The 20995-nt window shown below is 38.1% G+C and overlaps 1 protein-coding gene across 5 annotated transcripts in view; it reads left to right on the top strand.

The window, feature by feature from the left end:
• The window catches only part of ATRN (attractin), a 161620-nt gene that overhangs the window by 69384 nt on the left and 71241 nt on the right, over positions 1-20995 (top strand). For all 5 annotated transcript variants that reach the window (XM_036924629.2, XM_036924628.2, XM_057502799.1 and 2 more), the window contains exons 7-15: positions 1217-1307; positions 2185-2428; positions 3186-3369; positions 4387-4541; positions 7349-7433; positions 12748-12968; positions 14958-15079; positions 15964-16102; positions 17601-17791. In XM_036924629.2, coding sequence (XP_036780524.2) covers positions 1217-1307; positions 2185-2428; positions 3186-3369; positions 4387-4541; positions 7349-7433; positions 12748-12968; positions 14958-15079; positions 15964-16102; positions 17601-17791 — 1432 coding nt within the window. The remainder of the gene's footprint in view (positions 1-1216; positions 1308-2184; positions 2429-3185; positions 3370-4386; positions 4542-7348; positions 7434-12747; positions 12969-14957; positions 15080-15963; positions 16103-17600; positions 17792-20995) is intronic.

Genomic DNA, 20995 nt, shown 5'->3' with positions numbered 1-20995 from the left:
TTCACCACACACCTTGGGAAATGAAACATGGCTAATAGTTGAAGACCCCTGCATATCCCTCCAAAGTCCCAGAAATAATCAATATCCTGATTTTGTGGTGTGGTGTTTGTATACATGTCTTTATAGTTTTAATACATATAAACATATAGAATGAATAAATAATTCTGTTTTTAGTTTTTATAGAAACAGTGATTTGCATTTTGCTCCTTTAGTTTTACACTGCTTTGAAATTTATATTGAGAATATGTTGCTCAAGTATATTTTTCACTCTGGTTATTCTATTATATGTTATAATTAATCCATTTTCTATTGATGGGCATTTGTTCCTTTTTGCTTATGTTAGGATAAAACTTTTATGTTTTATATAATGTTTTTCATAATTTTTTTAAAACTTGGATTATTCAGGGAAATTTATAGAAAATTAACATTTAAGGTATAGCAATAACACTGGTTTCCCTTTGATTTCTTTTTTCTATTAAATTGTATAAAAGTTAACGTCAAAAGTATATAGCATGATCCCCTTTTTATGAATATGCTGTCAGTCTATTCTGTCTATATACATGAATAGAAAAATGTCTGGAATAATTACTTAATGGTAGTCATTTCTAGGTGATGAAATTTGGTATCATGTTTTAAGCTTTTAGTTCTTTATATTTTTGCATTGGTTAGATTAGTATTATGATTTTAATAAAAACAGTAGAACAATGTTTTCCTCAAAGACAAACTAAAAGGAAACATTCTAAGATATTGAATCTGATCAATGCTTCAGTACAAGAGTATAACTGATTTTCTTTTTGGCATTTACAAAATTTTTAAGTTTTTAAATATATTCATACTATAATTGAACTGCTAAATGATATTCTAGCTTTCTTAAAAATACTTTAAAAAAATCAATTAGATAAAGGAAGTTAGGAATTTTCTTTTACTTATCAGATTTTTCAGTACCTGTTTTCTGTTTCACATGATTAAATGACAGAAAAGTTTTAGAAGTTTAAGTAAGTCCCTTGAGTGTAATGCAGCCTTTCTTGACCCTGGGTTGGGCAGCCCAGCCTCCTTCCTGAGTTATATGCACAGGGCTCGGATGTTAGATTCATTTGCCTCACCACATGCATGGCAGATTTAATGAGCATCTCCAAACTGAATTATATTACAAATAAAAGAGCACGAGATACTCTGTTTTGTCATTTGGGTAAAATACAATCTGTTTGTTTTGTAGGTATGACCTTGCTTCTAGGGAATGGCTTGCCCTGAACCCATCTGTGAACAATGTGGTTGTTAGATATGGCCATTCTTTAGCATTATACAAGGTAAAATGCCTTACTCTTTACTAAGCTAGAAACTCGACCATTACACAGTTACTTCATGATATTTTGTGGTTGAAAAGCTATTCAGTGTTGTTGTTTTCCCTAATCATTTTTATTGTCATAAAATATACATAACAAAATCTACCATCTTAACCATTTTTAAGTGTACAGTTCAGTGGTATTAAATACATTCATAATGTGCAGCTGTCACCGCCATACATCTCTAATCCGTTCTCCATTTCTTGTGAAATTACAGCTCTGTGCCCATTAAACATAGCTCCCCATTCCCTCATCTCCCCAGCCTCTAGCAACCACAATTCTACCTTCTCTCTCTGATTTTGACTTCACTATTGGTTTTTAATTGGGGGAATTCTCTTTTTGAGGTTATATAATTGGCTAAATTGTAAGTAGAAACTAAAGTTGGAACTAATTTAATCTGAGAGATTTTAATGGATTCAAATTGTACTGGGATATTGATTGTGGTACTAAATGGTTAAAAATTAATGTAGTGTAGATTAGCTGTTATGATCATTAGGAAGTTTAGCCAAGAATAGTCACATTGCAATATAACTGAATAATCATTTTCATTTCCTTGTTTTGTGATTTATGGTAGGATGAGGGAACCTTTCAACTTTATTTTTCCAAGTCATTTTATACTGCAAAAGATCTCATGTGAGGAAGTTCAAGAAGTGTAAGAGATGCAGAATGTGGCTTTATTTTGTTTCTGTCTCCATCTTTTTCTCAGTAATTCTCTGAAAGGTGCATTTCACTAACATTTTTTAAGCTATGAATAATATTGAGGTTGTGAACTATTCCTTTTCTGTTCTCAGATTTGATTCTTAAAATGTTTTTTAGAATTTTGTTTACATTTTTCCCCTAGGATAAAATTTACATGTATGGAGGAAAAATTGATTCAACAGGGAATGTGACCAATGAGTTGAGAGTGTTTCATGTTCATAATGAATCTTGGGTTTTGTTAACCCCTAAAGCAAAGGAGCAGTATGCAGTGGTCGGGCACTCAGCACACATTGTCACATTGAATGATGGCCGAGTGGTCATGCTCGTCATCTTTGGTCACTGCCCTCTATATGGATATATAAGCAATGTGCAGGAATATGACTTGGGTAGGTATATTTTTCCAGTGGATCTTTTTTGAATGTCACATTTGAAACAGTTAACTGCTTATTATTATGACAAAACTCAACCCAACCAGTTTAATTAAATGTGACCCAGTACTTTATTTTGAAAGGCAATTAACATTGATGTATTACCAATGAAATATGGGTTGTTGACGCTGCTATGTAGTGTAGATTTGTTACTGTCAATCTGGCTAGGAGCTAAAGCTGGCACTAAATGCTTTGCATATTGAAAATAAAATAAATTTTAAAAATGGCTTGAAACACAAATGTTCTGAGGAAAGAAAATTTTCGATAGTTTTTAGAGATTGGTTTAGTGGAGTGTGATTTCCCCTTGATATGTAATCTATCTTTTGGTTAAATCTTATTATATCTGTTACTGTGGAGTAGGAGTACCAGCTATAATATTTTGAGAAAGTAGGCTTATAAAGTACATATGTGTATGGGCCACTAAAGGGCTTGGGGAATTAAATGCTCAATAGAGGGGAATCTGAGTCTTTTAATTTAATGTAATTCTTTTCCTACATGGCATATTGGAACATAAGAACATTTAACAAGTTGAAGTTTGGCTGCTTGGCTTTGTTATAAGGTTTAGGTGTCCTTACTTTAAAAATAGAAAAAAGTAAGATATACACATCAAGTCTCTTATAATCTCTTGTCTTGTCCTAAGCTAATTGGTGATTTTAAGTATTAGAGAGGAGAAGAGGAACCTGTGACATCTGCCTTTCACTGCTTTGCTTTCCAGATAAGAACACATGGAGTATATTAGCTACCAGGGGTGCCCTTGTCCAAGGTGGCTATGGCCATAGCAGTGTCTATGACCACAGCACCAGGGCCCTGTATGTTCATGGAGGCTACAAGGCTTTCAGCGCCAATAAGTACCGGCTCGCAGACGATCTCTACAGATACTCTGTGGACACCCAGATGTGGTGGGTGCTTTTTCTTGAGCTTTCACTTTAAGGTGTGAATTCTGGCAGTTGCTGGGAAAATATTGCGCTATATTTTTGTTTTCAGGCCTAGGAGATAATTCTCTTCTGCACTGTAAATAGAAAAATTGGGAAATAAGCAGAAGTTAATAATGTAGCTAGTATTTACTTTGTTGCATTATTCTGTAGTTTTGTAGTAGGTTGATTTTAATGTGCTTAATATTTCTCGACTGGTTTTCAATTTTCATACACTCAGTACCACTGTCAACTTTTAGTTCCTCAGAATCCCAAGAATAAATTACTCTCTAAAGCTGAGTTTATGCACACTGTTGCAATTAAGTAGACTATATCTATTTTTCAACCTTTTCTTGATGACCAAGGTGTCATAATTGGGGTAATTTACTGGCATTATTCCATGAAATCATCAGATGGTCTCAAATTGTAGATCAGAGCTTTCCTCACTCTGCTGTATACTGGACTATACAAAATATGCTAATTTATTAATGTAAAGCAGATTCTAAATTATGAAAGAATGTGATTATAAAGCAATGTTTCTTTTCTTTCTCCTATTTCCTTATACATTTGAGACCATGTACAGCTACCATTATGCAATCTCTCATTAAAATCGTCATTTTTAGTGGCTAATACTCTATCATGTGGGTGCACTGAGCCTGTACAGTTGAAAGTTTTGGTTTCTAGATTTTGCCTCATTAATAAAGTGTTGTGTGTTAAGCTTCTGTCTGTATTTCACATGATTTTTACCCAAAAGTTGGAATTATAGGGTCACAGGGTATGAACATTTTCATGGCTCTTAATACATTTTGTCAAAATTCTCATAAGTCTTTAAGACTTTACATGTTTGTTTAATTGTTAGGAGAGTTACTTACATACAGGGAGAAATCTGTAAGTGTTTGCATATTTGGATCTGAAGTTAAAAAAGTGGTTATGTTTGTACTAGCAAATAGTTAAGTATTCTAAAAAACTAACCTTGTATTTATTATTTTTAAATAAACTCAAAAGGACCATTCTTAAGGACAGCCGATTTTTCCGTTACTTGCACACAGCTGTGATAGTGAGTGGAACCATGCTGGTGTTTGGAGGAAACACACACAATGACACATCCATGAGCCATGGCGCCAAATGCTTCTCTTCAGATTTCATGGCTTATGATATTGGTAAGTTTCCCAAAGCCATTTTAGCTTTTTTTGTCTAGAAGCAGCATTTTAAAAGAAACTGAAAATATTGCTAATTAAAAATGGTCAGACCGTTTGGAAGAGGTCCAAATGATAATTTTTAATAATCATTTGACTAATGTTGTATAGCTGTTAAAAAGTATTACTTCTATCTTAAATCATTTTTTAGGTCAGTCCTTTTACTTGGTTCAGTGTTAAATTTTTTAGGATGAGTTGGGGTGACTGCCTGTCTGGTATTACAAGTGAATGCCTTACGCAATAGTGTTACGTAGTTGTGGACACCAGCATTATGTTAAGTTTGCTTATGTGTAGCTTTATCTCATTCCTTAGAAACTGGTTTCACACATTTTTTTAAAGTTGAAATACAATTGGTATAAAATATATTGGTTTCAGGTGTATGACAATTATATCCATTACTAAATGCTCACCATGATAACTGTAGTTACCATCTGTCACCATATAAAGACATTATAGTATTAATGATTATATTTCATATGTTGTATTTTCATCCCCATGACTCATTTATTTTATAATTGGTTAAACACATTCTTGATGGAATACTTTGAAAACGTGGAATTTTTAGAATTTTTGGTGTGGTTAATGTACTTGACCAGAAGGGGGCAATATTTGTTCATGAAAAAAAAGATTCTCTTGTATAGATAGCATCAAATGTTCTTTTTTAGCAGACATTTATGTGTCAGCCCCTGGGCTTGTACATTGGGATTGTAAGATGACTAGGTTTCAGCTCTTGGCCTCATGGTGGGAGAGGCAGAGAACTGAGCAGACTGTATGAGAATACCTATGAACATTCCTTAACTCACAGAGGTAAAGTTATGGTCAAGGAAAGCCACCGCCTTTCTCTCTTTTTGTCATCCATGTGACTTATTTTATAATGAGGAAGAGTCTTCTTGAGGAGAGCCATCTAGACTGGGTCTTGAGTAACACTGAGAAGTTAGCTAAACCAAGTTAGGAGGCTTTCTCAGGTAAAGGAGACTCATGTGCAGTGACACAGAGGTGGAAAGAGACCATGCCTCATACTTAGGGGTTAGGTTTGGCTGTATCATCATAGCATATTGGGGAGGTAGGGCTTCAACCTGAACTAGAGAAGCAAGCAGCTGTCAGATTGGTCAGATCTTGAGGGACCTCTTATGTCATGCTGAGGAGTTTGGGCTTTTTGAAGAGCCTTACAGAAGGGGTGATGGAATTGTATTTGTGTCTTAGGAAGATCCCTTTGTGTTTTGTGATGAGTCGCTGGGAAGGGGCTGTTGCTGAAGTCCTGAGGAGGTTTTGAACAAGGCTGTGGAAATGGCAATGAGGATAAAGAGATGGATGGGTTTGAGGATTGTCTGGGGTGTGTTTTTAAAGAGGTGAGAGCATGTTTATTCCCAGGTATCTGGTGTGGGCCATTGTAGATGGTGCTTTTTACTGAGGCTGGAAATGGAAGTAGGGGGACAGGGTCTGGGGAGAAGTGAGTAAATGGAATTTGGGGGCATGTTCAATACTGAGGGGCAGAGCAGTACAGAGGTCAGTGGGAAGAAGCTCTGGGAGGAGGGGAGCATTTGAAGGAGCATGTGTCATCAGGATGAGCCAAGAGCCAGAGGATAGATTGATAATGAGGTCTGAAAGAAGAGGGAGACTGTAGGCAAGTCAGAGAAGTAGGAGAAAAGTGAGGCAAGATTGGTGACTTGTGAGGGAGCAGTTGACAGTGGCCCCAGAGAGATTAAGTAGAATAAGGACTGTGGTGTCTTTTAGACTCAGTAACAAAGAGGTCATTTATTACTCTCTAGACATGGAGGGGTAATCCTGATTGCAGGAGGCTGGGAAGTGTAATGTAATGTGAGATGTACACAGTGAATGATTGCTGTTTTAATTCTTAAGAAATTATCTTGATGGGAAGGAAAGGGGTACCTTGAGGGCCTCATGTAAATGCTGTGGTGTGATAAAAGCATTTTAAAGTGGAAAAGATATATATAAATGCTGTGGTAAAAGGCAAATGGGGTAGGGGAAAGGGTCCCTGCCACACTGTTATTTTAGGGAAGGAAGCCAGGTGGGTGGGCAAAGTTGATGACCTCTGTTCTTTATGTGAAGACCAGAGTCTAGCTGGGTAGGAGAAGGACGTGAAAGCTGTTGTAAATAGTTGAGTAAAGGTCTGGATTGAGTTGAAGAACCTTTTCTTAGTGAGTGTGAATGTCTGTGTGTCTCAGAGAGAGACAGTGAGTGTGAGGTTGACATGTTTCAGCAGCAGCAGCAGTTGGTATAAGGTACAGAGGAGAGTTGCTGGCATGATCAGTAGGAGAAAAATTGGTAGATCTACGGCATCAAGAAAAGGACCTTAAAAATTAATATTTGAAATTTTTTTTTAGTTTTAATTTACTGCCTGTTCTTTCCTATTTTAGCTACTAAGTTTGGGCAGATTGATACAGAGTGGAAAATAATTATGGAACCTACATGTTTTACTTACATAAACTTTGAAAAATGTAAAATTTGCTGAAGAAACATGTTAGTGGGTAACATCAATAGGCTGTAGCACTCACAGAGGTGAAAAGTGAGTAAATACTCTGGGTGTCGTGGGTGTTGGATGCATTCACTAATTAGAATCGCTGTACAGTCCTGCCTTTCTCCCATGCCCTGCTATTCTGCTGCTGCTGCATTTTACCTTGGTAATAATGGTGTGGTTAAGAAAAACTGAGGGATAAATACTGTGAAGTTGTCTTAGTTGCAGTTTTCTTCCCAAAGATAATTGACGGTGAATGGCAACCCCTTCTGAAATGTGTTTTTCTTGCTCCTAGCTTGTGACCGCTGGTCTGTGCTTCCCAGACCCGATCTCCACCATGATGTCAACAGGTTTGGCCACTCAGCAGTCTTACACAACAGGTAACTGGAGAAGTGCTTGCTCCTTTTCTCTTGTGTTTAAACTGAAAAAGAAGTAAAATGTGAAGAAGTGGAAGTGGACTTACATATTAGGATTCCCTCATCCCATTAGTTTTTCACAGAATTATGTAGGTGTGAATTTCCTGATGTACATTTAAAATATTTGGTGTAGATGTGACTTACTCTTGCTGTGTTTGTAGACGGGGTTTTGTTAGCCTGCGGGAGTGCGCTTATGTTGGCATTTGACCGCGTGGGCCAGCAGAAGTCCTGTTCGGTTGCTGTTTTAAGCTCGCTGCTATCTGCCAATGTTTGTGGTACTGAGGTTGTTGGGTTGCTCATAGTTGTATCTGAATGGTAAGGAGAGATTTGACGAAAAGGAGAGAGGGTACTTCAGCTGGGGGTAAGGTAGGGGGTGAGAGACAGGGAGACTCTGGTGCTTCGTATACATCAAGACTGTATTCTGGCTAATCTGAAGTCTGCACTGCATTTCCTTGCATTAATGGAGCACTTCCTAAACCGCTGTCATATAAGGGGATCCAGAGTGACCACTCTACCCGTTTCTTACCTTGTACTTTAAAAATGTTTGTTTTTTTTATTTTTTTATTTTTTTATTAAGGTATCATTGATATACAATCTTATGAAGGCTTCATGTGAGCAACGTTGTGGTCACATCATTCACCCATATTATCAAGTCCGCCCCACACACCCCATTGCAGTCACTATTCATCAGTGTAGTAAGATGCTGTAAGATGTTTGGTTTTTTTAAACAGCCTAGTAATGTTATTAATTTGTCTCATTATGTTTCAGCTGTGATGACTGTTGTTTGCTTCACCTTTTAACAGTATAGGCTTTACCAATCCTGGAACTATTTAAATGCTATAATAATGCCTACATCATGTTAAGAGTCCCTTGGCTTTCAGAAGTTCTGATGTTACAATGTAAGGTAGATGAAGACCTTGGATTAGGAAAGATAAGAAAGCAACACATCTTGGAGAAAATTCAGACATTTTAGATATTGGAAAAAGGTGGCATTGTTTATAAAGTAATCACTTAGCTGGAAGTGGTTTTTCTGTGACAACATTGGTTAGGTATTGAGACTGAAATGGAAGGATTTTTGGCTACTTTACTAATTTGAAGCATTTTACATTGTAATCTGATACTTCCTTGGTAAAAAAATCACTTAAAAATTTTCCAGTAAATGCCTTTTGATGTCTTTCTCTGAAAAGCAGTTGGACCATTTTGTCACCATCTTGCCTTGGATGCCTGGCCTGAGCTCTATGCATCTTTTTATATTCCTGGTTCTTGTAGCATAGGACTTGGCACATAGTAGATAATTTGCTCAGTGACAGCTGTCAGTATTTGAGGACAACTAGCAAATACATGGTTCTTCTATTAAAACATTCTGAGGTTTTGTACAAACGTAAGAAAAGTTGACAGTTTGCTGTATGATGTAATTTAACCATGAATCAGAATTGGTAATGGTTTGCCTGAGTTATAGTAATGTTTTTATTTTTGTCATTCTAGTGGTTTGTTTGAGCCTATATGTGAGTATGAGGCAAGGTTGGAGGGGACAGGATGAAGAGAAAGGCCATGTAGTAAAAGGCCATGGCTAGTTCAATTTTATGACATTATTTATTTACCAAAAGAGCAACTTTAATTCACATCATTGTTGTTCCTGTTTGAGTGTTTTGCCTAGACCAGTTCTGTAGAGTCTGTCACCCTTGGGTACCACTGCGGATTTTTCTGCTAATTGTTTTTCCTAGTTTTTGCTTTAGAGCCTGACTTCCAAGGGTTGCCTCTAGGTCAGTATTGCTTAGTGATCAGTCAGTGATTGATAGTGGTTTTGCTTAAACAATTTAAGCCAGTAAGAATTCCACTCTTTGCTAGTGGATCTGCTTGTGATTTGGGGAATATATACATAGTTCTGGAAGTTTACAAGCCTGTCCTGGCTTTATTTCTTATGTTTTCAAGACCTCATATTCAGCCATGAACAAGTAGATAGGTAGGGCCTTCCACATTATCTTCTGAGCTTCTTGCAACCTTGTTCAAACATGTAGCCTTCTGAACCACCAGAGTAGATGAGATCATTATTAAGGTACACAGTGATCACCATGTCTCTGAATGGGAATTGGGCTTGTCTTATATAAGGCTGAAAATCTTGACACTGGTTTGGATTTTGATCTTTTTAGAGGCAGATACTATAAATGACCATATTAAGATTTTTTTCACCCTTAGGCAAAAAACAAACTCATATGAACATGCAAGAGATAATAGACCCATTTGTACTGTTAGTTAACACTAGAAATTTAATGCAGTCTGTGAAATAGAAAAGAGATTTAGGCAAAATGCAATTAAATCATGTACAGTGTTTGTCCCCCTACACCCCACCCTGCCCCAAATGCTTAGGAGCATTTCAGCTCTATGCTTAAGGACCATTTTACATAGTAAAATCACCAACATAAGGCACAAAAATACAAAAAACATCATATTAAATAAACCATAACAAGACTTCTTGATTATAGTATAAGATCTAAAACAAGAAGGCAGAATGTCACCATGTTTAACCTCAGCTGGGAATATGTACATTGAGCAACACAAATTTTTCTGTGCGTGCACATGTTTGTGAATGATCACTAATCTGCTGCAAGGATTGATTTTGGAGTTAGAAATTTTAGTGAGTAGGTGTATTTGTAAATACAGGATCTACAAATGAGGATTGACTGGATATCTTTCAGAGATTCTTTTCAAAACACAACCACAATACAGTTATCACACTTTTAAAAGTGAATAGTAATTCTTTAATTACTGTTGTGTCCAGTAATTAATATTGTGTCCCCTCAGTGTCCAGTAAATGTTCACATTTCCCAATTGTTTCATAATTTTTAAAAATTAATTTTTCTCAAATGATACAACTAAGGTCTATATGTTATAATTAACTAAAATGTCTTTTAAGTTTCTGTTGATCTGTAGGTTCCCCATCCATCAGTTTTTCTCTTATTTGTTAAAAAAACTGGGTTGTTAATCTGGTGGAGTTTCTTATAGTCCAGAATTTGATTATTGCATTCCCATGCTTTCAAACAGTGTCCTAGTCTTTCTCCTGAACTTTGTTCATATTAGCTTGATCAGATTCCCTTCAATATTTTGGCAGGATCACTTCATAGGGTTGATTCCGTCGTTTTTGTAAGGTTGGAGGCACCAGAGGGAGGGGTGAGCACGTTGGACACTGATGACGTGCGTGCCAAAGCCCCCGGCTGCTGCCCCCTCCCAACCTGAAAAATGTGCCTTAGGCTAGCCAGTCCTCGCGCCGCTGTAATTCTAAGCTCTGCCTCCCCCTACCTTCTTTAAAAACTCTCTGCCTGCCCTGCTGAGCATGACTTCCCCGGCCTGTGACTAGCCAGACCCGGGAACATCGCCTGGGAATTGTGCTCAAATAAACTGCCTGGCCCTTTGTTGCCTCTGGTCACTTGCTTATTTCAGCTAGAATTTATCTTAGTTTTATTTGCCATTTTTCAAAATGAATGAACTGATCTTTTAGCGTTCTCCAAAGTTGATAAATAATGTGCTTTTTTTGGGGGGTAGTATCATTATGAACTCATGGATTTAAAAATATTTGCTGTGTTTCAATCCATTACAGTTTTTATTCTTACTAAATTTCAAACATTGCCCAAGTTTGGCCAGCTAGCACCTCTTCATGTTTGCTCTTGAGTCTTTTTTGATTTTGATGTACCACAGTTTATTCATCACATCCCCAATTGATGGACATTTTGGGTTGTTTGAGTCTTTGCTCTTATCATTAATGCTCTAGTGAATAGTTTCATGTATACTTCCTTTTGTATTTTTGCTGTAACGTCTTCGGGACTGACTTACAGCAATGCGATTTCAGGTTCAAAGACAAAAATGGGTAGTTCTGTTAGATAGTGCCTCATTTCCCTCTGGGCTTGTGCCCTTCTGTGTGCCCAGCAGCAGTGTGTGAGAGTCCTGCTTTCCCCAGCACCTCACTGCTCCAGAGGTTGTCAGACTTCGGTGTTTTTAGGTGAGAAATGGAACCTCACTGTAATTTTAATTTGCAGTTATCTTGTGACTAAAGTTAATCATCTTTGCATATTGAAGTCATTTGCATTTTCCCTTGCAAACCGGCTGAAGCTCTATCTTAGGGATATTCCTTTTCCTGTAATATAAATTGTAAATAATTTTGTCATAGTGTGTTTTACTTTGCATATAGCATTACTTTCTATGCAAAAAGTCTTAAATTTACATAGTAAAAAGTTTCCAAGTTTTCCTAAATTGCCTTCTGGATGTTAAGTCATGGGGATGTTTGTTGTACCCGTCAGGTTATAGAGTCGCCCACCTATGCTTTCTGCTAGGGCATGTGTGGTTTCAAGTTGTGTCTCTGGTCCATTTGAAATTGTCCTGGTGTAAAAAGTGAGAAGTTGATTCAGTTTTATCTTTTTCTATGTGTTTATTTAGTTACCTCGGTATGACTTACTGAGAAGTCCATCTTGTTCCCATCAATTTAAGATGCCACTTTGTGCACTAAATTTCCATGTGCACTTGTGTCTGTTTCTTATTGTTCTGTGTATTCATTACACAGTCTCAGAGAGGCTTTATACATTTTTAAATTGTACGTATTTATTTTTAATACTTAAAAATATGTAAATGTGGATTATATGCTTAATTAGAAAAGATGTTAGCTGTTAACTCCGGGGAAAGGAAGTCCTGGGGCAAAATACCTCTAAAACTGAAATCAGTCAAAGGGAGAAACAAAGTTTGAAGCCCGTTTAATTGCTTACAAACTGCAGTCCGGGCCGTCTGTTTCCTGCTTAGGCAGAAGCAAGCAAGACCTCCCCCTATCCTCTCAGGTTCAGATAAGCCTTCAGTAGTCCAGGTAATTACCCATTAGTGTGGAGATGAACTACCCTGTCTCCACCCCTGAGGAATGCCTATTGATATGCAGATGTACTAAAGCCAGGCGAGATATTCTGGAAATAACTACAATTTTACCCACATTAGCTGAGCCTGATATTAAGATATCCAGGGAATCATGGTTAAAGTCACCATGTTATCATGACAACTTTTTTAGCTTTAAAAAGTAGGTGGATTATAGGAATTATGCTGGGTGGTACAGGCCAGAATGAAAGATTAGAATTGGGAAGGGAAACGCATAAGAATGTTTTTTGAGATCCTGAAAAGAAGTTTTTTACAGGATTTTCCATATGTAAAGTTTGTTTGAAGATTGTAAAAAGTGTATCATGCCTTTGTTTTTTTTAATAAAGTTTTCAGTAAATTACTACTCTCCCCCCCTTTTTTTTTCTTTTAGTACCATGTATGTATTTGGTGGTTTCAATAGCCTCCTCCTCAGTGACATCCTGGTATTCACTTCCGAGCAATGTGAAACACACCGGAGTGAAGCTGCTTGTCTAGCAGCAGGGCCTGGCATACGATGTGTGTGGGACACAAGGTCATCTCAGTGTATCTCCTGGGAGCTGGCAACTGAAGCACAAGAAGAAAAGTTAAAATCAGAATGTTTTTTCAAAAGAAGTATGTTTTTTCTCTTAAAATTTAATTAATTTGAAATCTTATTTTTTCTCAGTTAAGAAGGCATTTAACATATGTATACTTTTTATGTTGATTTTATCATGCAGAATTATTCAGTAATAACTTATACAGAGGCTTAATGGGTGTTTTAAAATTGGTTTGTAGTATCTTTACAATAGATGGGAATATGCCATGTGGCTCCTAGAAGCTGTCTGCAAATGCTAAAGACAAAACCGCATTGGCATTGCATAGACTTTGTATACTAGCTCCAGAACCTTGCTGCAGTTGTCTGAGGCAATGCAATCCAATAAGAACTTTTTAAATGATGGAAATACTCTATTATGGCACTGTCCTAATATAGTAGCTACTACCACATATGGCTATCAAATACTTGGAATGAGGCTGGTGTGATGGAAGAACTGAATTTTTTTATTTTAATTAATTTAAATTAAAAACTACATGTGGTTAGTGACTGCCATATGGGATTATGCAGTTGTAACATTAAGGATGAAATTAAGAGGGCAACCCAGAAAAGCTGTGTTGGACTAGATCATGCTAGGAGATAGAGTTGTCTCATTGCAGAGTATTCTTTTCAAGTTTCTAGTTGTGCACAGCTGTGACAGCAAGACAGACAGTTGCAGAGGAAGAGCAGTAATCCTTGCTGCTAGAACCACCATTGTATTTTCCAGGCTTTCTCGACCTTGCTTACTTAGCTGTTCACCTTTTTCCCAGACATACACCAGAAAGCAATTAGTGAAGTAATATGTGAGAAAATCCTTTAAAAGTAAGAAAAATGTCTCTGCAAAATATTTGTTCACTTCTGTTAATTTAAGGTATGTTGACTGAATTTCTTAACTATTAGAGTTGGTGTAGTATTTACTGTGAGAGTTAGGTGGGTAGAGCAGCTTTCATGCTCCTGGAACACTCCAAATTAAGCTGAACATAAATCTTCAGTGAGAACACCCAGATAACCTTCCCGGTTCATTGGTGGGCTGGTGAGTGCTGGAGAACTGAGATGACCAGGACCTGGTAGGTTAGTCACTGTCTCCCAGAAGGGGTAAAATCAGTGAAATAGTTATCTTTTTAACAAGATCTTAAAAGTGTAGCCTAAATGTGCTACTTCAGAGAAAATAACATTTAGTTAATTTAAGTGGTTCAAAGATGAGCCCATTTACTGTGGACTCATCTCAGATGTTGCCTTCTGGTTCACTTTGCTTTCTGTCCTCCGGGTCCTTCGGGTGATGACCAGGGCAGGAAGAGCAACTGAGGAGCAGACTGCTGGGGTCTTTGTGATGATGGCCCCTGCCTTTTCTTGTCCATGGATTCCACCATGGGCCATGCACACGAGTTGTTCAATAGATGAGGCACCATGGTTGTGCGTCTTCTCTCTTCTTGCCCACCTCTACCCATCTAGGGCCAGTAGGAGATGCAGCAGGTCTGTGGTAACCCAGAAATTCCCAAGCTTGCACTCTTAGATTTACATATGTATGTGTACCAAATACAGCTCATCCTCGTACTCCACTGGTGTTCTATGGTACCACCTGCTTCCTGTGCCCAGAAGAGCCTTGCATTTATGACTGGGAGGAAGAGCTTGGTCTCCTACGTTACTTGGACTCCTGGGCAGCTCTTGGTGTTCATTCTATTGCTTGTTGACTTTTTCTTGGGAAGAAAATTATTCAGTGCCAGACCTATTTTCATTATATCCCATTGTTGAATTAAATTAACCTTTGTTTTTCACTTTTTGGTGTACTTTTGTTGGGGGAGGGGGTACAAAATAGGGTTTCTTCAGATTGTTTACTTATTTCTAAATACTATTTTAACCTGAACACAACAGTATATTTTCCTGTCATTTTTACTAATCATCTTATTTTCCAACCCTTGGTACATTTTTTTAAACCTCAGTCTGAGATTGTGCTCAACAGCAGCTGTAATAATGGCCTATGACTTTTCTGAGAAGCTATCACAGTTGATGAGTTTTTCTCCTCTTCGTAGCTCTTGACCATGACAGATGTGATCAGCACACAGATTGTTACAGCTGCACGGCCAACACCAACGACTGCCACTGGTGCAATGACCACTGTGCCCCAATGAACCACAGTTGCACGGAAGGCCAGGTCAGTGGTATTTCTCAGGATTTCAGAGGGAAAATCCCAAGTAGGATTGGGTGTAGTTATAAAGTATATGGTATAAATATTGACCCAGAGGTATTTTTAAAACCTCCCATGCAGTTGGGATTGTATTATTGCCTAGGTTTTCTTCTAGGAAGGAATGCTTATACATCCTAATTCCAGGGACCCTGTTAGCCACAGAAGTTGATATATAGTGTGTGTTTTTTTTGGTATCATTAATCTACAATTACATGAGGAACATTATGTTTACTAGACTCCCCCCATCACCATGATATGTAGTGTTTTAGAAGAAGGGAAGACTTATTCTGAGTGTACCCCACTACCTGGGTGTGGCTGTAACTAAGGACTAGCTCCTCGGTGTGAGGCTTGGTGTACTAACTTCACCTGTATAAGGCTTTGAGAACAAGTTTGGACTGGAAACTGAAAGTCAGGTGTCGTGGCCATACTGACTTGTGGAAATAATAGACTGCAGAGTCTCCTTATCTTGTGTTATATCTTGGCTTAGCATAATTTATGCTCACCTTTTATGATTTTTTAATTTAGGTTGTAAGGCAGTTCATAAAATATAAAACTTGTAGGTGTTTGGGATGCATTTGAAAGCAGCAAGGTCACTATTCTGATTTTACAGATAATGAGCGCCTGGAAGCATGGTATTTAAAGAGCGCGCTGTGGCCTTGCTGGGTAAAGGCATGCCCTTGAGTAGAATGTTTCCCTAGTGTTTGCACTGCAGGGCTGCTTCATCTGCCTCTTATTTATCAATTTGCAGTTTACTTTCTCAATTAGATTTTATTGTTTTAGTATCCTGTTTGTCTTCACCATGAGTTCTCTCTGTGGATATCAGAGAAAACCTTTTGTCCACTGTGTTTTAGATCTCCATTTCCAGATACGAGAACTGCCCCAAGGATAACCCCATGTTCTACTGTAACAAGAAGACCAGTTGCAGGAGCTGTGCTCTGGACCAGAACTGCCAGTGGGAGCCCCGGAATCAGGAGTGCATCGCCCTACCTGGTAGGCCTTGCGCAGGGATACCGCTAATACTCTGTAGCCTAGATTTAAAATGAGGGGAAAAACTCATTTTATCCATTCATCCCCTATACCATTTTTGTGGTTATTTTTTAAAACAAAGATGTAGTTCATAAATATTTGCTCCTATTTTCCTTTGAAATAAAGTGGAGCATCATCTGTTGCCCTGGAGAATCAGACAGTTTGCTCCAGTTCATCAGGCCTGCTCCATTGGCCCCACCCCTCTCTGCTGTGGTAGCCTGGGAGCAGAATGTGGAGTCTCAGCAGCCAGACAGCTGGGCACTTTATGCAGAGTACTCACTGATCACGGGGATTGGGTTGTCTGCACGTTCTGACAAGGAGAGGAGCAATGCCTCTGTCATACCTCCTGGGGTGATACCTGAATTTATGCCACTTCTGGGGTTCAGGATTATAAGTTGGGAGCCTGAGGCTAGCCATTCATGAGAAACTCCATGATATGTTTGCTCAACCAGGATGTCCAGAATAGGAGACCTCTTTGGCTCTGCATAACATCTGAGGCATGTGCAGGGCATTTAGGCTCTACCAGGCCCTTTTTGAATGTCCTTTGCAAGTACTTGATTTAGTTTGCTGTGAGTGGTCTTCTTCTTTATCTCACTGCATCTCAAACTTTAATACAAAGCAAAGTACGTGGGGACTCGACAGAAGTCAGCTCCTGGTGCACATCTGGGATAGGGCCCTAGAGTCTACAGTTTGAGAAGCAGTGACCCTAATGCCACACTTTAAGGAGCATGTCTGTCTGCTCTCAAATGATCCCTTTCCTGCGGTATGTCCCATTTATCTCACCAACTGTTAGGGAACGACGTTGATGGTTCTCCAGGGTGCTGTTGTTGTGGTGAGGTGTACCAGGAAGCATTCATAGCTTCTGTGCAGCTCTTTGAGTGGGTTCAGGGCAATCACAGTAGCAGATTATAAGCTTGCCTTGTGTACTGCAGCCATATCACTTGGATTTTTTTTCCCAAAAAGGATCTTCTCACCTCACTTTTGGGATGTTTTGTGCACTTGATTTTACCTTCCACTTGATGTGCAAACAGTGCAGCTTTTGAAAACTGTAGACTTGTCCCTTCACTGATGCATGACTATTCTTGCAGCTTCCTGTTCCCTTCCAATAAGCATATTCATATTTCTGCTCTTTACTTAGGATTTTAGTCTTACTTCTAATTATTCTTCAAAAGAAGGTTTGTAAATCAAACACTATCACCAAACATGTTTTCTTCAAAGACATAGGAGAGTTGACCTCAGCATATATATCTTAAGATCCAGAAATATGACTGATAGACATTTCAGAAATTCTTGTATTCTGTATCTTGTCCTTAGTAATGTGTCTGATGCCCTCCCTACATCCTAATGAAGTACCTGGAATTCAAATTGCAAAAATCATTTAGGTTTTTAGTAATTCGAACTGGTAATACAGTAGTTTTGTGTGATTTCTAAAATTATTTTTTCTCTCCCCCCTTTACAAAAGAAAATATCTGTGGCATTGGCTGGCATTTGGTCGGAAACTCATGTTTGAAAATTACTACTGCCAAGGAGAATTACGACAATGCTAAATTGTCCTGTAGGAATCACAATGCCTTTTTGGCTTCTCTTACAACCCAGAAGAAGGTAGAATTTGTCCTTAAGCAGCTCCGATTAATGCAGTCATCGCAGAGCATGGTGAGTCAAATCCTCAGAACTTGTTTCCCGGCTCTGCCCTTAGACCGAGGACATCAGGACCGCTCACCTGTGATGGGCTTGTCAGGAGTGCCAATGTGTGCATGTAACGGACTGTGGGTGGGGCTGCACGGCCAAGCTCTCTTTTAATACCTTCTTTCTTTTTGTAAAATTTTAACATCTTATTTTTGTTAGTCATATCTATTAAATTTTAAGATATATGAATGACTACATGTGGGTGGAGTAGTAACAAGTGCAGCCCACGTCCTCCTGACATTGGTGGATGATTTCACATCTGTCTTATCCCTAGGTTCTGCTGGGGGGCAAAGAAGGGCGTGTCTCAGATTTCAGGTATTACAGTGTGTAATATGATTTAATGTCAACCACCCTAAGAAATGTGTGTCCATTTAGGTTTTTTTTAGGTGGGGCTAGCCCCAAAGGAGAGGGTACATTCTTTTTTTTTTTGGTATCATTAATCTACAATTACATGAGCAATATTGTGTTTACTAGACTCTCCCATTATCAAGTCCCTGCCACATACCCCATTATAGTCACTGTCCATCAGTGTAGTAAGATGATATAAAATCACTACTTGTCTTCTCTGTGTTGTACTGCCTTCCCCGTACCCACTCCCCATATTATGTCTGCTAATCATAATGTCCCTTTTTTTCCCCTTATCCCTCCCTTCCCACCCATCCTTCCCAGTCCCTTTCCCTTTGGCAACTGTTAGTCCATTCTTGGGTTCTGTGAGCCTGCTGATGTTTTGTTCCTTCAGTTTTTTTCTTTGTCTTGTACTCCAAAAATGAGTGAAATCATTTGATACTTGTCTTTTTCCACCTGGCTTATTTCACTGAGCATAATACTCTCTAGCTCCATCCACATTGTTGCAAATGCTAGGATTTATTTTCTTCTTATGGCTAAATAATACTCCATTGTGTATATGTACCACATTTTCTTTATCCATTCTTCTACTGATGGACACTTAGATTGCTTCCATTTCTTGGCTATTGTGAATAGTGCTGCAATAAACATAGGGGTGTATGTGTCTTTTTCAAACTGGGCTGCTGCATTCTTAGGGTAAATTCCTAGGAGTGGAATTCCTTGATCAAAAGGTATTTCTATTTTTAGTTTTTTGAGGAAACTCCATATTGCTTTCCACAATGGTTGAACTAATTTACATTCCCATCAGCAGTGTAGGAGGGTTCCCCTTTTTCCACATCCTCACCAACATTTGTTGTTTGTTTTTTGGATGGTGGCCATCCTTACTGGTGTGAGGTGATATCTCATTGCGGTTTTAATTTGCATTTCTCTGATGATTAGCGATGTAGAGCATCTTTTCATGTGCCTGTTGGCCATCTGAATTTCTTCTTTGGAGAAGTGTCTGTTCAGCTCCTCTGCCCATTTTTTAAATTGGATTATTTGCTTTTTGTTTGTTGAGGTGTGTGAGCTCTTTATATATAATTTGGATGTCAACCCCTTATTGGCTATGTCATTTATGAATATATTCTTCCATACTGTAGGGTGTCTTTTTGTTCTACTGATGGTGTCCTTAGCTATACAGAAGCTTTTTAGTTTGATATAGTCCCATTTGTTAATTTCTGCTTTTGTTTCCCTTGCCCAGGGAGATATGTTCATGAAGAAGTTGCTCATGTTTATGCAGAAGAGGTTTTTGCCTATGTTTTTTCCTAAGAGTTTTATGGTTTCATGACTTACATTCAGGTCTTTGATCCATTTTGAGTTTACTTTTGTATATGGGGTTAGACAATAACCCAGTTTCATTCACTTACATGTAGCTGTCCAGTTTTGCCAACACCAGCTGTTGAAGAGGCTGTCATTTTCCCATTGTATATCCAGGGCTCCTTTATCCTATATTAATTGACCATATATGCTTGGGTTTATATCTGGGCTCTCTAGTCTGTTCCATTGGTCTATGGGTCTGTTCTTGTGCCAGTACCAAATTGTCTTGATTACTGTGGCTTTGTAGTAGAGCTTGAAGTCAGGGAGCATAATTGCCCCGCTTTATTCTTCCTTCTTAGGATTGCTTTGGCTATTCGGCCTCTTTTGTGGTTCCATATGAATTTTAAAACTATTTGCTCTAATTTGTTGAAGAATGCTGTTGGTATTTTGATAGGAATTGCATTGAATCTGTAGATTGCTTTAGGCAGGATGGCCATTTTGACAATATTAAATCTTCCTATCCATGAGCACAGGATGTGTTTCCATTTATTGGTATCTTCTTTAATTTCTCTCATGAGTGTCTTATAGTTTTCAGGCTATAGGTCTTTCACTTCCTTGGTTAGGTTTATTCCTAGGTATTTTATTATTTTGGATGCAATTGTGAATGGAATTGTTTTCCTTATTTCTTTTTCTTCTAGTTCATCATTAGTGTATAGGAATGCAGTAGATTTCTGTGTATTAATTTTGTATCCTGCAACTTTGCTGAATTGAGTTATTAGATCTAGTAGTTTTAGAGTGGGTTCTTGAGGGTTTTTTATGTACAATATCATGTCATCTGCAAACAGGGACAGTTTGACTTCTTCCTTGCCAGTCTCGAAGCCTTTTATTTCTTTGTATTGTCTGATTGCCGTGGCTAGGACCTCCAGAACTATGTTGAATAAAAGTAGGGAGAGTGGGCATCCTTGTCTTGATCCCGATCTTAAAGGAAAAGCTCTCAGCTTCTCACTGTTAAGTATAATGTTGGCTGTGGTTTTGTCATATATGGCCTTATTATGTTGAGGTACTTGCCCTCTATACCGATTTTGTTGAGAGTTTTTATCATGAATGGATGTTGAATTTTGTCAAATGCTTTTTCAGCATCTATGGAGATGATCATGTGGTTTTTGTCCTTCTTTTTGTTGATGTGGTGGATGATGATGGTGGATTTTTTAATTTTGTACCATCCTTGCATCCCTGGGATGAATCCTACTTGATCATGATGGATGATCTTTTTGATGTATTTTTTGTTTCAGTTCGCTAATATTTTGTTGAGTATTTTTGCATCTATGTTTACCAGGGATATTGGTGTGTGATTTTCTTTTCTTGTCGTGTCTTTGCCTGGTTTTGGAATTAGAGTGATGTTGGCCTCGTAGAATGAGTTTGGGAGTATTCCCTCCTCTACTTTTTGGAAAACATTAAGGAGCATGGATATTAGGTCTTCACGAAATGTTTGATAAAGTTCAGCAGTGAAACCATCTGGTCCTGGAGTTT

This window comes from Manis pentadactyla, chromosome 5, assembly GCF_030020395.1.
Source record: "Manis pentadactyla isolate mManPen7 chromosome 5, mManPen7.hap1, whole genome shotgun sequence".
NCBI lineage: Eukaryota > Metazoa > Chordata > Mammalia > Pholidota > Manidae > Manis > Manis pentadactyla.
The sequence above is the reverse complement of the archived record's forward strand: the minus strand, read 5'-3'. Positions and strand labels throughout refer to the sequence as shown.